The sequence below is a fragment of the Calidris pugnax genome, unplaced genomic scaffold, assembly GCF_001431845.1.
Source record: "Calidris pugnax isolate Ruff unplaced genomic scaffold, ASM143184v1 scaffold38, whole genome shotgun sequence".
NCBI lineage: Eukaryota > Metazoa > Chordata > Aves > Charadriiformes > Scolopacidae > Calidris > Calidris pugnax.
Window position 1 is genome coordinate 12824180 of NW_015090995.1, and position 17624 is coordinate 12841803.

Here is a 17624-nt window from a genome sequence, read left to right on the forward strand (position 1 = left end):
CCCCCCCCGTCGCAAGGGGCCGGCGGGACAGCAGCCAGCCGCGCTCCCCTCACCCAGCCGGCCTCGCAGCGGCGGCCCCAGCCCCCCCCGCCCCGCACCCGGCTCCTTACCCCGCGGGCGCCTGCCCCAGCGGCCGCCCGCTCATCCATCTTGCTCCTCTTCCCTCCGAGGTGACAAAGCCGGCATGGCAATGAGAGACACCGAGGAGCTCTGGGAAGCGCCTACCCCAGATTCAGTTATTAACTTTCACCAGGCGGCTGCAACTACGGCACCCGGCATCCCCCGCTGGGCCGGCGCCGGCAAAGGCGGCCGGGAAGTGTAGTCCTCCCGCCCCGCCGCCGCCTCACCGGGCCGGGCCTCACCGCCCGGGTGCTGAGCGGGAACACAGCCCTCGCCGGTCGGCCCTGGGTCGGGAGGGAGCCGCCTCCTTCGGCTCCTTTAAATCCTCACGTCTCGGCCGGTGGAGGAGAGGTGGCCGTGGAGGCAGCTCCGCTCCAGCAGGCCTGGGACACACAGGGGACTAAGGGCACAAAAGTCCTCTGTGAAACACTGTCTGGGCTGTGAGGCACATCGAGAAGGCAGGCATCAAGGGGAACACACAGAAAAAGAGGGGAGGGAGACGTTCATCCTTCCCTCCAAGAGAGGGGGATGCCTTCCCCACCGTCACAAAATGGCCGCTGCCCTCAGGAGGGCCCCTTCCTCACAAAGGCAGAGCTGTAGCGAAAAGTTTTGACATTCTAAAAGCAGGCAGATCTGAAAAGATTTAGGATGTAAATATTAAGGAAGCCCTGGGTGCCCTCTCCCACATCCGGGCTGACGTCCCTGTGCGTGACCAAGTCACCAGTGCTAAGGGGTGACTGCCATTACAAGTAACTTTTTCAGGCACCATTGATGGCACATTTTATGATACAGAAACACCTTCTCTAGCTCCTGCAGTTAGCAGTAGATTGTAAATTATACAGGGAGACATGAGCATGAGACCTCATATATTTCGGCCTAAGAGGAGCTTATTTTGTTGACAACAAATTTAAAAGCTTTCATGTTGAAGTTTTTTATAATTTAAGCTCTTCATTTTTTATCTTACTTGGCTCTTATTATCAGTCCACTTATGTGCTAAATCTATTACCTTCATAACATCATGAGCTTTCTGCAAGAGCTTTGTTTCTAGTATCTTCCACAATATTTCTAACAAGCAGTGTTCCTTGCCCAGAAAACACTCTCAACAAAAGCAATAAAAATGTAAAAGCAGAACCATGCGTCTTGAAGAGTTGTCAGAACACATGCAAAAATCATCTAGGAAGACAAGTGTGACTCCAGAGGATGTCAAATTTAGTGAGAAGAAACCTCTAGATGCCTTAAGAGTACTTTATCACTGCAATAGCCAGGTGCTAAAAAATATTAATAGAGAAAGCTTAAAAAAAAAGCCAATCTGGAAACTGTCACTCAAGTGATCAGCTGCTCGTCATCAAGTGTACAGCTCCTGCTGCCTCAGTGGAGACGTTTCATCCATTTTTCTGCACAACCCGTAAAGCTGAGTATCTCTCTGGCCTTTGCTGTACAAGGTTTGCTGTATTGAGCACACAGACCTGGACATCGCATTAGTTAAAACAAGCCCTGCGGACACAAAAGGACATTTTGAAATGTGAGTAGCAAAAATCCAAACCCAGGTGGAAAAATAGAAAAATATTTGTAAGTGTTCACGGGGCATTACTGCTCCTTGCCCTATCTGATTATAGATAGCTTTGTTTTGCTGCTTTCAGTGAAAAGGGGAAAAACCCCAGCAGAGGTTGTGGCCACACACCAACCTTTCACTGTAAACACCAAGAAAGAAGCTATGGAGGGAGAGTCTGGTTTTGCTCCATGGGAATCCAGCAACACAGAGGTGTAAGAGTGACACTAAAATGGGCCATGCTGTCATGGGGCCTTGTTTGCCAGAACCAGACAAGAATGATCTGTTATAAAACATGGTGGAATGTTTGTTTTTGTAGCACTGGATTTCCAAAATCCATAGTCTTTTTGTGGCCGACAAGCTTACTCCTTTCTTTGCCTCGTTACTGCAGCTGTCGGGGGTCTGCACCCCTGCCTGGAAAACATGAGCAACAGCGAGCAAGCAATCCTAGCAAAAATCTGCATCATTCATGCGTAATCGGACAATGCTTGGGAGATTTACAAAGGAGGGGAGGAGGAGGAAAAAACCACAGCGCTGCCATCATTTGCATTATTTCTAGTTTCTTTTCTTTGCAGTAGTCACTTTTATCTGTAAAATGTAATGAGTATATATTCCACACACTTCAGTGCTATCGGGTTTTAATTTGTGTCCCACCATGACCAAGTAAAATTTGGCAAATAGGCTGTGTCTGTTTATAACACATGCTTTCATTTTGTTTTGGTATTAGATACACACATAGAAATTAACTTAAAAGCATATTCTGTGTTGTGGCTTACTGCTTACCTCAAAACCTCCTGGGAAGCACCCTAACAAACCCACTGGGAATTCACAAGGAATAAAACCAGGCAATTGCTACTTTACATCACTTACTTTTCTGTGATCCAGGCAGGAAGATGCACAAGCAGTTCAGCTGGAGCACTGCATCTTCCTGTGGCTCTTACAGAGCCGTGATTGCTGACATAACCCAGAACACACTGTTGGATGCTCAGAAGCCAGTCTGAGTTTGGCATAGTCCTGGGTTTGGTTTAGAGACACCCTGTGCTCATATTCGGGTCCTGCAGCAAGCACGGGAGCAAATGCCTGACACTCAAAATGGAAATCCCAACTTTATACATTTGCACCATGCTGGTGTTGCTCCACTGACACCACTTGTGGTTCTGCAACATGCTTGTAACACACACAACATGCTTGTAACACTGCGTAGTTTTACTGTGCTAGTTTCAGTGCTCTAAGACCCCAAATTTGAGCAATGGTGCATTGCAGTTCTCTTTGCCTGCAACTCGGTTTTACCTGCCTCTGTCTTCAGTTTGCCTTGTATTCAGATTAGATATGTTAGTTGCCTATGATGAGGTGAGTTCTTTAGATGAGAAACACTTTCAAATTTGCATGTTTTTAACTAGACTTCCAGATTCAAAATTTCATCTTTATTACTTGATAGCATGGAAGTTTTTATATAATGGCACATCTGAAACAATTCACTTCCTTGCCAACAAATTTTACTCTGATGATGGCTGGGTGGTTATAGATCCACTAGCTATAATATTTGTAAATATCCTTTTATTTTTAAGTAGTGCAAAAAGAAAAAATACCTCCAACTCCTGATGCTAGGAGGAAGATATTTTCATGTAGACCATTCTAAAAATCAGAAAGAAGGACCATATGCAAACCAGGAGCACTTTAAATATGTTTATTCAGCAGCTATTACAATCAGCCTCCAAAAAACTGGAGTCCCCTCTTGTTTCTGAACCGTGTCAAGTGATGAAAATGCCTACTAAGAACATTGAAGCTACAGTGCACTCCCTTCTGAGAAACAGACATGTCTAACAGGGATTAATCTCTTTGAAAAGGCAAAATATAAATATATACACTCTAAATTCACAACAACAGTTTAAACGCACTACGTTAATTCAAGTGGGATAACGGTGGACAAATCCACATCATGTAAACTGCAGTCGTAAAAGATCTCTGCTGTCTTCTCCTCAAACCCTGTCCAGTTTCGGTTTACATTCTGTGATCTGCCTGTCGCAGAGCTGAAATACAGAAGCGCTGAAGTGTTGAATCTCAGGGGCTGTGCACAGGACCGGGGAATGGGGCGATACTCTGTTCTCTACACGTTGCTCAAGGCATCCACGCCAGGAAGAACCTTACCTGTTAGCAGTTAAAAAATACCAATAAAGTTAAGAACCCCTCTGCCCTCCAACAACTAAGTTTTACACTCGCAACAGCAACATTTAAACAGATATAAAAAATAAATTAGAAATTGTAGATTAAATATGGAAGAACTTGGTTCTACACACACTCCCTGTTGACAACCATGGCTCTTAAGGCATATGTGTTACACTTAAAACTGTTCTGCACAGTAAATACCTTTTAGGGCTGGAGCAAGCACCCAGCTCACAGCTGCACTCCTATGCCAGCAGACAGATTCTTACCATACTACAGTCATCACTTCTCAATTAACAATAATGGTAAATTTCTATCCAAGTCTCTGCTAGGGTCAGATCCAAACACCTAAGGTCTTTTTCCATTAAGTTTGATGGCAAACAGATTTTTTGATTGGATCTAGGGAGTTGCTGCATTCTTTCTTCAATCCCTAGTGGTGCATAAATAGAATTATTGTGTGTGGTGGAAATTTTAAGAATGAATTAAGAAACAAAGCCCCCTACAAGTCTCAAGTCTTTCACTAATACATCGAGGTCTAGCTATTTACACGGCTCATTCCAATTGATGGAAGCAAGGAATATGCTCATCTTTTGAGTATGAGAGACCAGATTATTGAAGTGCAATATTTTCTAAAGCATTTTTAGCTTTTTGTACCTTAGTAACGAAGAAAGATCATTCTGGTTTTGCTTTTTTTTTTTTTTTTTTTTTCAGAAAACCTCCCTTCTAATGCTCAAGCTGTGTGGCAGTACTGAATTTTAACACTGTTCACAATGTGCTAGTTTGCTGGGGGCTTGGGGAGGGGGTTGCCCTTTTTTTTTTTCCATCTTCAGGTTTTCTAATTAGCTAGACTTCCGTTACTTTTAAAAGATCACACACAAACCCACATTTTGGGCCAAAACTTAGACAAGTTTTCCTTTTGAATAAATCGTTTGCACAGTGTTTCCTTCTAGCCATCGGCATTCTTTCCCTTTCCCCTCACTCCCTAGGCAACAGAAACAAAAGCTCTGTCTCACGTGTAACTGCTGGAAACCAACAGCTGCAATGCAGTTTATTGCAGTTTCTCTTCTACAGAGAAGTTGACAGCATTAGATAATTTACCCATATTGGGAAACAGCTAATTACCAGAGGAAATGAAAACTCATTTAGAGTACAATGTAACTCATTAAAAGAATCCTGTAGATTCTCACCATTTTGAATTCAAAGCACCCTCATGCAGGTTCATGTGTGATCACTAGAGGGCTCCCCAAAACCAGGGAACTGCAAACAATGTGCTGAAAAGGAGACTTCTGGCAAAAATTCGAGACTATTCTGATGAGATTTCCCTAACAGAAACTGGGCATTTTAAGTAGTCTGGTTAGCATGTCTCGGGATGATCTACAAAAGAGAGCCCGCTCTCAAGGCCATTTTATCTTCTATTCCAGAATTTTTGCTTTCTGGACTTTGTCCTCAGACTCAGCTATTTGCAAGAATACTCCATTTTCTTTCCTCTCTCCCTCTAGGAGGACCACGAAAGAGTATGAGCTCCTCATTGCTCAAAAGCTACTGCAACTCCACATGGTGGAACAGAAGAGACATTAATTCTATTGTTGTGCCTTCTTGAATCAACACATGGTAGAGCACAGGGAACTCCCCGATTTGCTCAAACAAGTTAAGATAAAAGAGCAGTTACCCTCTAGCAGTTCCAGGCTGGCGCCGCCTCCTGTGCTGACATGGCTAACTTTATCCTCAGTGTTCCACTTTGCACAGCAAGTAGCTGTATCTCCACCACCTGTAGTACAAACAAAATCAATGAGACACACAGGAAACTCAGCTTTTGTTCAGCTTGAGGGCCATAACCTTGCTACAGGCTGGTACTGTTCACAAATGCTCAGCATGAGGTACATACAGCAATTTTTAAAGCCCTATCTCCACGCTGAAGAACAGATGAAAACATGAGGAAAGAAAACAATTTGACAAGGATTTTTAACATGGTACTGGCAAGCAGAAGCTTCCTTGTTGCATTTAGAAAGACAAGAACAAACACATACAACTACTTACCAATAATGGTGATGCTGCCCTTTCCAGTTACTTCTACCACTTTGTCCATCAGGGCTTTGGTTCCTTTGGCAAACTTGTCCCACTCAAAGACACCAACTGGCCCATTCCACACAATTTGCTTGGCCCTTCCCACAACTTCAACAAACTTCTTCACACTTTCAGGGCCACAGTCCAAGCCCTAAGACAAGTAAGAGAAGCCACAGATACACTTATTGCCAATTCTCATCTCAAATCACCAATGTCTAGCTGGGATCCTCAGAAGCCCACCCCTAACCCCCAGATATGAAGCAAGAGATTCTGTGTGTGCACTGAATGCTGAGAAACAGAAAGATTTGCCAGCAGCTGCTCCACTAGGGTGGAGTCTGCTGTGGTATGTATCTATGAATAAGTCATTTTTAAATCAGTGTCAGATGCTTGAAGCCTTGGTTAGAAACTTTTGCCAACTCAACTTAAATTCCTGTCAAATAAAAGGGATTTCTCCTGCATTCAGATCTGAAGGTTTGAAAAGAATTTTGCTGTTTTAATCCAAATATCACAAAAGCTACTTTAGACTTAAATCTCACAACAAACAACATGGCTTCAATTGCATTAAACCAACACACTACACAGCTTGACTGCCTTCAGAAACATTTGCAAAGGATCACAATTATTCTTTATACTCCTTTAAGATGTGTTCTTCCCACCCCACTGCTGCCTATTACTTCTCTTAGTCCCTTGCCTATTAAAACCTACCATCCAGCCAGCAGGAATGCCTGAAGCCACGGTGGCTTCCCCAGTCTGTGCATTCTCATCAAATTTGTCTGCAGTGACAAAGTCAACAGGCAGAGTGATCTTCACACCATTCTTCTCTGCCTTGGCCATCAGGTCCTTGACAATTTTTGATCCCTCTTCATCAAATAGAGAGTTGCCAATCTAGAAAAATTGTTTGGGAAAAGTAAGAGAGAAGCATTTGTTTAACTACGGGTCATTACAGAAACAAAAAGCAGCAGTCAGGCCAAACTGCTCAGACAGAAATTCTGGAAAGACTGTTTTCTTAAAGCACATTGCTAGACATTGGCAGCAATCTGATTTTTGCAAAGTGATTCTCAAGTAACTTCTCAGCGCTCCCTACTTTTGCAGAGAGTCAAAACAGCCAGTTCTCAATATCACAATATATTAAGGGACTTTCTGACCGTATTCTTTAGTAGGAGCAGACACGTTTTCATACCTCCATGTTGTTGATCACTTTCAGGAAGGTGAAGGCCATTCCACCACCAATGATCATCTCGTTGACCTTATCCAACATGTTACTGATCAGCTGGATCTTATCCTGAACTTTGGCTCTGGTGAGAGAGAGAAGGAAAAAGAATAATGTAGCCAGTGCCCAAAACTCCTCAGACGGAACTTACTCTCTAGTAATCTTTAGCTAAGACAGCATGAAGCCTCACAAGGACGTTCTTACTTTATATAGGAATGGCAGAAGAGGCAGTAAATAGATACAAGTTTTCTGTCAGTAAACAGACATAAGTCTCCCTCCTTAATGCTACGTATGGATTTTTGGGGTTTTTTTTGTTATCTGAAAGAAAGCTCCATAAAAGACCTTAGGAGAAAACCCTGAGCTAAACCTAGGCTGGCACTCAGGAAACTTGCATTATAGTCTTAGTTTGACCATGCTCTGCTTGGTGACATTGGACAAGACCATTTCCTCTTCTTGCTTCATTTTTCCCATCTCTAGAACAGGGAAAATGACAGGAATTCCATTAATAAAATGCTTTTGGACATAACCATAAGGAATATCTATTGCCTCTACAAATCCAACCTTCATGACAATGGAGAGCTCTGGCATGAACTGGTTGCTGCCCCAGTTTATGCTGTGAAGTTGCTAATGTTGCTACACCATGGGAGTTGAGCTGGTAAAGAAGCACTGCCAGGATGGGACAGAGCCATAGCAAAACCCTGCAGGGCCCATCTTGCCAGGTACAGCTCCAGGCAAAAAGAGATGTGAAGGTGAATGAGATTTCTGTTTCTTTCCCTTGCACTTCCTGCACCTGGCACTGAATTGCTTTCCTGCACACGGTCTTTCTTTTCGCATTTCATTTCCACTTTACTTGTTAGAACAGGTGTTCTCAGTTCATCTTCTATGCCCAATTTTTGTTACATATAAGCAGAAACAAACCTGCAGCTTCCAACCGTGACTTCCCTCTGGTACAATTGAGCACGAGTCGCTCAATCTGCTGTCCCCCCTCGGAAGCAGCTGCACCGCCAGTGGAATGGTGGTGCTTTCAAACAGATAAACTCATTTTCTGTCTCTGAACTGCTCTCAGAGCTCCTCCCATGACTCACTAAGATGCAGTCGGCATTCATTGGCCAAATAAGTTCAGTATCAAGCTCCTAGACATGCTGGTCACCCTTGTTATGCACCTCTCAAAAAAGGTTATTTTGTTCCCATCAGATTTATGACACTTCCAGACTGTACTAATAGGCCTGGTATTTTAACATTCTGGCCATCCTAGTTGCTTCTCTAACTCGAACATCTGACAAGGTGACTAACAAGCTTTCCCTTGGTGATATACCTGCAACTTCCATCAAAGGCAATGAGGAGTGTATAGCACTTATTGATGGATCACCTGCAGCTGTAAACCTTGGAAGGGTACTAATAAAAAGAAAAAAAGCATTGTTCAGTATAGCCAAGGTCATAGAAGTTTAAAACTTTGTGAGAACTGAATTCTTAAAAAGCACATTTATGGGTGCAAAAAGCAGGAATAAACCACGTACTTTTATCAAGAACACATGAATGTTACAGTGTCCAAGCTTTGTGTTTCTTAAGAAAGTATTTTAATTCACCTGCTGAACTGAAATACTGTCACAGAACTAGTGCTAGTACTGGGTACACGTGACAAGAACTGGCAGCAACGGGAAATCATTTCTACACACAAGCAGTCACTTGGGTTTGTACCTCCAAGTTTCTCTGCACATTAGCTGCTGAGGAAGAGCAGAGGCCCATCCAGTTACAGTAGGTAACCATTGCATAATGACAGATCGTGTCAACTTTCAGTGCTGAGCTGGCAGGATGCTTGTACTCTGAACCATGGAGGAAAGGTCACTGACAATGTTTCAGGGCCATCGTGTGTATCTATCGGCTCTTCTGGTTCATCTGTACAACAAACTGCTGTGGACTATCTCAATTTGGGGAATGTAGGAGGTCAGGAGGTCTGATGAGCAGACTCTGATAGTATCATCACAGGAGGGGACATACCAGTTAGCTCCTCTCTAATCCACATCTCACAGACATTTCAGGACTTATTTACAAATCTGAACCATAGGTACAGTCCAAAGGAAAGCACTTGTTTGAACCAAGCCAAAATAACTTTTCATTTCTTACAGGAGTTAAAGAGATATTTGGAGTCAATATGTTCTTGAGTCTTACCCTCCAAGAATTGCTAAGAAGGGTCTCTCCGGACTCTCTAGTGCCTTAGCAAAATAATCCAGTTCTTTCTTCATCAGGAAGCCAGCAGCCTTCTGAGGCAGATTGACACCTACCATGGAGCTGCAGAATAAAGTAGGAGTGAGGAAAGGAAAAATTTTCTATCAGTACAGGTCGAAACATCCCTGTGTCTCACAGCATTGTAAAGTAAATCATTTAGTCAGCTGCAGCAATGAGAATAGCTACCACCTGCATGAAAACAAACACAAGGGTTTTGTTTTCATAGTTTGCTAAGATGGCTGTATACACTTACCTTCTGAGATTGTTTTTGCATAGACATATTGATATGCAAGATGTATAGTGTTAACTAGTGATCCAAAATGCTGAGGGACAAATAAGCATAGCAAGAGCAGAGGTATCTTCTTCCCATAACAGTGGATTATGAAATCAAACCCAAAGAGGACTGCTACAGTTTGCTAGTACAGATATCTAAACACACTCCATGAGAATAATCAATCTGGAGCTATTAATCTTTTGGAAAAGAGGTCCGCTGTAATTGCAGGACAATTTATACAAATCCTAAGCAAGTAATTTTTTGTACCTTCAAAACCTAAAAAGTCAATTCAAGCCTTAAGAGTTCAGCTGTCTCCTGTTCCCAGAGGCAAACTTGAAAAGGAAAAGGCACACGCTATTGACAACTACCTCCACTAAACACAGCAGAATGATAATGGAATAAGCCCAAAAAGAAGTTAACTCACTGGGGGCAAAGCTGTATGTGTTTGCATGGCAGACATTGTTCCACAGTTCAGCCTGAGGAAGGAAAATGAATACACACCTGTGAGCTCGGTGGGCAGTTCCAAAAGCATCATTGACATAGACGTCTCCCAGTTTAGAAAGAGAGGCTCTGAAAGCCTCCACTTTTGCAGCATCAGCCTTGATCTAAAAAGAGAAAGAATGACTAGAGTCAAAGACAGAAATTTGACTTGTAAACACAAAGCAAAGAAAGGTCAGCTAGAGAAAAATCATCAGTTCATCCTGTGGATCACTGGACTTCATGCTCTCTTCCAGTCCCCCAGTCCAGTAAGAGCAACAAAAAGATTTAAACTCCCTGTTAAACTCGCTGAGACTGCTATTACAGGCCTAAGGACTGTTCCCCCTTCAGCTTTCTAGTCCATCAACAGAGCAGGAATGAACCCCAGCACTACCAACCTTTCAGTTTCTCTTCAAGATTTCCAGGTCTATGTGGTGGACACAGGTAACAGAATGGGTGTGTACAGACGATGCAGTGCTGAGGTGAGAGTGAACAAACTCACACTCACTTACAGAACAAAGAAAGGGTGTCTCCAAGTGCCACAGGTAAAAGGATGAGCTCCTGAGGGACTGATTTAGAAACTGGAGGCCACAGTGAAAGCAGCCAATATCAGAAAGCCAGAGATAAGCTTAGCGTGTCGTGGGCAAGAACAGAGGCATTTCCTTTAAAAGACTTTTTTTCCAATCCTCCAAGCATCCTACAAAGTCCTCATGGGACTGGTCACGTAGTTCAGTTTTCTTTCCCACCACAAAAAGACATCAGAGCTCACTTTGCCAGTCAGTGACTGCTCAGGCCTACTTTAAGAGCAAGCAGCTGTGAACAACAGCCCAGACTGGCAGTCAGGCGATCACCTCTCCAAGTGCCTTTCTACTTTATCAACTCACCAGCCCAACTGGGGCCTCTGCTAGCACCCAGATGCAACAGCACAGGGACGATGGCAGTAAGGTACTCAAATATATATATCAGAGAGGTATCAGCTTTGGGTGCCCTTTTATTCACACAGCCTGAGCAGAAGACAAGCCAAACTAGACAGATTATAGAACAATGCTGTCAACTGCTCCCTCACTTGGTCAATTGCCTGGCTTTACACATGAAGGGCTCCTGTTAAAACAGTAACATCTGTAAGCGGAACACAAGAGGCTCTGAATGAAGGAACAGCTACCACTTGATCTGCTTTAGAAAACCAGAGTTTCTAAGAAACAGTTAGTAATCTACAGTTTTGTAATGCATCACAATTTCCATAGCACTGACTTTCACCACTATGAGGACGAGAAAGAGGCCTGTTAACACCACCTGTCCTGTTGTGCTCAACTGCAATGCATGCTTCCACATGCATACACCCAGCTAAATAACCTGAGAATTACAGAAATGCACAAAACCAGGGGACTGTTTCCTAAAGCAAATAAAATTCTTGCCCCATTCTTCTCCTTGCCACCACACCGGCTTTCAGTGACACACAATTCTAGTAGAGAATAATTCCAGGCTTACTCAATTTCTCACTGCCATCTGCAAAGGCTTACTACTTCTCAGGGCTAGTTTTCTAAGCTACAGGCATCCTGTGTCAGCCCATAAAGGGCACAACACGGTATCAGCATTCCACTCCATGCACTGAATCTGAAAACAGCCAAAGCCTGTGTACTCAACGGGGTCACCATCGCTAAGAAAAGCAGCTGTCTAGAGCAAGCACTCTTCCTGACCTTCAAGAAAATGTCAGAGGTGCACGGAAGCCTGGTTCTAGATGACTACTCATAAGGCCAGACAGTCTTATAAAAGGGTTTGATAATCCCTATGCTGCAGGATGTTTAAACATTAAACATTAGCCAGATAACCAAGACATGTCATTCTTATGGCCCCAGTAGCAAGATACTATCTCCAAAAAAAATCTTAGTTTTTGCTTTGGACATTCCAAAATAAAACCTAATAAGCAGCAACCAACTTCCTGGACAGCCCTGTTTTGCTCCTTTTTCCTTCTTTTACATACTACACCACCTTTAGCAGAGTCATCTATAGCCTTTCACTTAAGCTGCTTCATCTTGGAAATTCAATGCATTTCGCTCAAACTTTTGCAAAGCATTTCTGTGATTCTGTGATTGTACAAATGATCGGACATGTTGAACTAAAGATCTCCATCCTTCTGAAAGCAAATTCATAAGCAACATTTTAGGCTGCTGGCTCCTTGGCAATCTGCAGCAAACAAGCAGTACAACTAGAAGAGGATGCACAGAAGTTAGACTTGAAGTTTCACCTTGTTCCCTGAAGCATCCTTCCCTTTTCCTTCTTCTTCTACATGGAATCGGAGGTTCTCTAGCAGGATGATGGAGCCTGCTGCAGGATTAGCACAGGCCTTCTCCACCTCAGGACCAACACAATCCTTCAGGAACAAGACCTCCCTGCAAATACAAGATATGCACTGTCAGCCCACCAGTGGCTCTTCCTTGCAGACAGGAAAGCATCCAGGTCTGCCGACAGAGAGGCCCTGGTGCACGCCGGACTGCTCTTCTACCTCACCTGCCCATGAGTGCTTTAAGCTCCACAGCTACTGGGGCCAGAGAGAACTTTTCAGGCATGGGAACACCATCCGGGCGACCCAGGTGACTCATCAAAACTACTGACTTGGCTCCATGATCCAAGCAGTGCTTGATGGTAGGAACCGCTGCCTTGATTCTGTAATGGCAGAGAAGAACAAATTACAAAGGATTCAAGCAGAGTTTAGCAGGCAAGCAGACTTAGGGACCACTTACACAACAGCCCTGGAGTTGTTCATCAAAAATGACAAAAGAAATGGAGCACAAAAGGTGGGCAGAACAATTACTTAAGAAGTCCATCCTACTTCTGGCATTCACACATTTCAGCCTCCTTCTCATCAAAAGACAGCAGGGCATCACCATCAGTAAGTCTCCAAAAGGGAGACAGGGCTTTTTAGCCAGTCCTATCCTTGCTAGAGCAAATGTTTGGGAGACTAACCACATCCCAAAGAGCACAGCTTTCCCTGCAGAGCTAACCCAACCTCCTCCTCTCCTAAGAACTGTGACACGGTCCAGAAAGCTTCAGCAAAATTCTCCATTCCAGCATTTTTTCATGTTTCACTGTTATCTTCCCTGTGACGTAGGACATAGAAGTAAAATGCATTTTGTAATCTAAGATCTGCTGATTGCTTGTAGCTGAGAAATGCCAGGACACACGAACATTAGCAGGTTTCCTGGTTTAGTCTGTGATCCTGAACCAACAAAGAGGTGATGGGAATGTCGAGCAGTGAGCATACTGTGGTGAACAAAACTGGCATCTGCCTGCAAGTGACAGACAAGCAAGGCAAGATATTTGATATCACTTTCTAAACCCTGTGTCTTCATACACTGCACTAGAACAATTTTTCTGACATTAACCAACGAGCTCACACAACCGCAGGGTAACCAGGACGCAGAAAGTCTTTTGTATACTACCAACAAATACAGCAAGTTTTCACACACAGCCAAAGAGACGTGGTTGTGAAACGGTCATAACACTTCATCCACATTTAAGTAATGAAGTTTAGAATCTCTACAATTAAGGGACTTGCAGCTATGGTGAGAAGCAGCCTTGTAGATAGTGTAGTTTGCTAATAGCTACAGGGTTTTAATTAACAATTGCTGGACTTTGAGACACCTTAGTATTCCAGTATGAGCAATGACAGCTTCATCATGGCAGCACTGCAGGTGCTGCTAACACAATTGGGCTAAAATCAGAGCAAGAACATTCTTTGGGGCTTCCACCTGGAATGGAAATTATGGCTCACCTTTGATTGTTGGTTATTTTGTGGTCCTTCATTGGAACATTGAAGTCAACCCTAAAAAAAATAGAAAAAAGAAATAACATTAAATACTCAACGAATACCTTTTACAAAAAGTGAGGGAACCTGCCAGTAAAGGTGCTAGCTGGAAAAGCAATGTTACAATTACAGTAACTTTTTTAGCAGTCTTATACATAAGTTCTGTTTTGAAATCAGTATATTATTAGCCATTGCTTCTTGTAATGACAGAACACAAACGGAGAACAAACATCTGCTGAATAACTTAGTAAAGCTGTGCCACCAATACATCCTAACGCTCATGACTGCAGTAGCAATGATGCTGAAGCAGGAAATAAAACTGAGACTGAACAAGCTCCCCACAACCTTTTCATTTTAAACAACATGATTAGCAACTAGGGGCTTCCAAGGGAAGGGAGGCAAATAATGAAAATTGACATTGTGATCTCTAATGAGGCCTCTAAAATACTTGGACCACTACAGCAAGCGGGCAGGCTCAAGGAAGCTGTCCAGTTGTTGCCTACAACTTCAAATTTCCGCTCTCTGCAGCTTTAATGCCTCTGTACCCCAGTGCTGTGGCTTTACCACATTCCCACTGGAAGACCTAAGGAGGATCAAGAAGTAACTTCCCTACTCATGCCGGATGAAGGGATGGAAGGGAGGAGTTTCATCAGCCGTTTCTCACCAGCATACCTTGTGCCCATGTGCTGACAAGCAGCCCCAGGAAGCTGTGTTGCGTAACAGCAAAGGCAGAAATTACTCACAGAATTACGGGAGGGAACATCTAACCAACTGTAACAGCGTATCAGAGCAAGGAAAGTGAAATATGCTGTTACAGTTTAACCTTCATCATTCTGTATCTATATTAAAGAGCAACATAATTCAGGAAGTTGCTTGATTTCTCTTGTAGCCTGCTCAGCACCAGAAACAGATGGAAAGAACAACAAAAGCTGCCAGCGGAACAGGAGTAGCTGAGCAGAAAGAAATTGAACTGGCAGCCTCACAGTACAGTGGACTAATTCTAGAAAGGGGAAAGAAGAGCACCATTATCGTGCTATTATTCTAAAATGAGAGAGAAAAAAAAAAAGAATTGTTTGCTTTACAGAGGCATCAGCGCTACAAAAGAAAAACCCAGCTCACCCTTATTCCCTATTGCACGAAAACTGAAATCTGAGCTCCCCTTGAATCCTTTCTCCTCCCCATTGCCAACTTTTCTTCAGCATTAGGACTGGAAGATAAGCAGGTTATGAGTATGCCAAAATTATGATGAATATGAGGAGAAAAAAAACAGTATTAATTTTACTAGTACTGAGAGCACATGGTGACTCTTTTCAAGGAAATGAGGTGCAGGCGGGAAACACAAAGATTGGTACGTCATCTGCTGTTTCACTGGGTTTTAGCAGCCCACCACAGAACTGCAAAGGCAGATCGTCCATTAAACTATCAGAGACTAAGAGCTGGCTAACCCACCCGCTGCCAACACAGGGCTGTAATACAACTCAGAAAAGGAAAAAACAGTCAGATGGCAAAAACCTCACACTTGTTACAAAGATAAAAAGATCTTTTGTTGTACCAGCTTTAGGAAGTGCATGCAAATTCTAAGCCAGCTTCTTCAGTACTCATTATGGGAGCTAGTTTCTGGTAATCAAATTTCTAGGGAACTACTTCAAAATAAGACGACTGAGAGACAAGATAAAAAGATCAAGTTGTCTGAGACAAGACTACAGGAAAAAGAAGTTGTAATTTTGCTATAACTGCCTACTCACCGAGCAAAGTAACAGCCACTTATTAGTCATATTACGTTGACCTTGGACAAAGAATCCCATAATAAGAGTACTTCGAGCAGGATGTGCCCTTATCTTCCAGTATCTGGCAGCAATTCCAACACCAGGCTTTCAGCAGGCCTTGATGTTTCATAAATAAGCCACGAGTTCCCATTTTAGGGTTTTACACCAGACGCGCTGAATACCCGCGACTGGACTCATTGCAAAAAGAATTACTGTTCTATTTGGGGAACTGACCGCAGCCGCTTTTCCAGTTTTTCACTGTAAGGCGCTTTGGGTTTGCAGGAAGGCCGGCCCGGAACCAGCGCCGGGGGGAGGCATAAGTCAGGCCCGCCGGGCCCCGGGAGGCCGCGGGCGGCCCCCCACCCCTCTCCATCCCCGGGAGACAACCCTCCACCCCCGCGGCCTCTCGCTCTCCCGACGGGGCCCGGCCAGTGCTGAGGGCCGCCCCTGGGGACAAGGGCACCAGGGGCGGCGGCCACGGGAACGACCGGGACGGGCCGTTCCTCCCTTCAACACGCGTCGAACCGCAGCTCCTCACCTCATGACGACCCGCTTGCCCTTCACATCCACCTTGTCGAGGGTGAGTTTGTTGGAGAGGGACATGGCTGCTCCTGGCTCAGACCGACTCACGCTCCGCTCTCTTCCGCCGCCACCCGCGCTCTGCCGCAGCGACCGCCAGCGCCGCCGGCAGCCAGTCCGCCCCGCCCCTGCCCTTCAACGATTGGGCCGCGCCGCCCGCCGCGCATTGCTATTGGTCGAGTAACCTGCCCGTCGGCGGCCTGCCCGCCCCCGCCGAGGCCCGGTCACGTCCCGCACGGAGCCGCCCGCCGCCTCAGAGGCGCTGGGGGCGGGAAGAGGCCCTCACCGTGCTGCCGGGCCCAGGGCAGCCTCCGATCCGGAACCAATTTAAAAATGTATTTGACTGTAGAATTAAACATAAATCTGCAAGCGCGTTATACACAATGGTCTTTCTGGAAAACACAGCACAGCAGTTCCTGCAGGTAATGGAAACCTGCCCAGTCCCACAGCAATACTCTTCTTCCAGCTTTTGGAAATATTCAGCTATTTGTTTTGTTTCCTCCATAAGTACTTGATCTGATTTCACTCAATCCTCTTTTGTTTCCAATTTCTAGACAAGCATGTCCAGAGAAGGACAAGGAAGCTGGTGAGGGATCTGGACCAGGTGTCCTGTGAGGAGAGGCTGAGGGAGCTGGGGGTGTTCAGCCTGGAGAAAAGGGGTTTGAGGGGAGACCTTCTCGCTCTCTACAACCACCTGAAGGGAGGCTGGAGCCAGGTGAGGGTTGGTCTCTTCTTCCCAGTAACAGACAATAGGAAAAGAGGAAATGGCCTCAAGTTGTGCCTGGGGAGGTTTAGATTGGGTATTAGGAAAAATTGCTTCACCAAGAGGGTTGTCAGGCCACAGGCTGCCCAGGGAAATGGTTGAGTCACCATCCCTGGGGGTATTTAAAAGACGGGTAGACATGGTGCTGAGGGACATGGTTTAGTGGTGGTTTTGGGGGTCTTAGGTTAATGGTTGGACTCGGTGATCTTAAAGGTCCCTTCCACCCAAAATGATTCGATGGTTTTGTGATCCAAATTAATAGCTCTGGGTCTTATCTGAGGGTAAATTATCCATAAATGTTGGATGTCTGTCAGTCTATGGGGATCCCTCAAAGACAGATGCCTGTGGACCTGATACATGTGTCTGCCATCTAAACTAAAAGACAACACCCAGGATATATTTAAATGACCTAGATAGAGGCATCTTTTTCAAGACAACTGGGGAAAAAAACCAACTGTTTAAAGGGATACACTTTTTCAGAAGTACAGCTTGTAAAAAAATCACCTAGCCCAATGTATGCATACATATGCATAGTCTATAATGCAATGCAGCAGACTGTATGTTGTATAGAAAAGGAGCTCATGGTCTTTTGACTTTTACCTGTAGGACAGCTAGGCTTTTCTGTTTG

At 44.4% G+C, this 17624-nt stretch overlaps 2 protein-coding genes across 2 annotated transcripts in view; both read right to left on the reverse strand.

Moving 5' to 3' along the window:
- Positions 1 to 248, reverse strand: part of AMOT (angiomotin) — a 66335-nt gene extending 66087 nt beyond the window's left edge. Inside the window, exon 1 of the mRNA XM_014955241.1 lies at positions 111 to 248. The gene's annotated coding sequence lies outside the window, so the exon portion shown is untranslated. The remainder of the gene's footprint in view (positions 1 to 110) is intronic.
- A 3092-nt stretch (positions 249 to 3340) lies between these two features.
- Positions 3341 to 16349, reverse strand: PGK1 (phosphoglycerate kinase 1). The gene is made up of 11 exons (XM_014955193.1): positions 16193 to 16349; positions 13856 to 13906; positions 12592 to 12747; positions 12329 to 12473; positions 10108 to 10211; positions 9276 to 9395; positions 7077 to 7191; positions 6602 to 6781; positions 5870 to 6047; positions 5502 to 5600; positions 3341 to 3817 (listed from the first exon to the last, which is right to left on the reverse strand). The coding sequence occupies exons 1-11, from the start codon at positions 16255 to 16257 to the stop codon at positions 3777 to 3779; spliced, it is 1254 nt and encodes a 417-aa protein (XP_014810679.1). The 5' UTR covers positions 16258 to 16349; the 3' UTR covers positions 3341 to 3776.
- Between the last annotated feature and the right edge of the window lie 1275 nt (positions 16350 to 17624).

Coding starts and splice junctions, on each gene's coding strand:
- PGK1 (XM_014955193.1), bottom strand. CDS start 16,257: ATGTCCCTCTCCAACAAACTCACCCTCGACAAGGTGGATGTGAAGGGC. Junction 12,474..12,591: donor CTTAAAGCACTCATGGGCAG/GTGAGGTAGAAG, acceptor TTGTATTTGCAG/GGAGGTCTTGTTCCTGAAGG. Junction 6,048..6,601: donor GCATTCCTGCTGGCTGGATG/GTAGGTTTTAAT, acceptor TACTTGTCTTAG/GGCTTGGACTGTGGCCCTGA.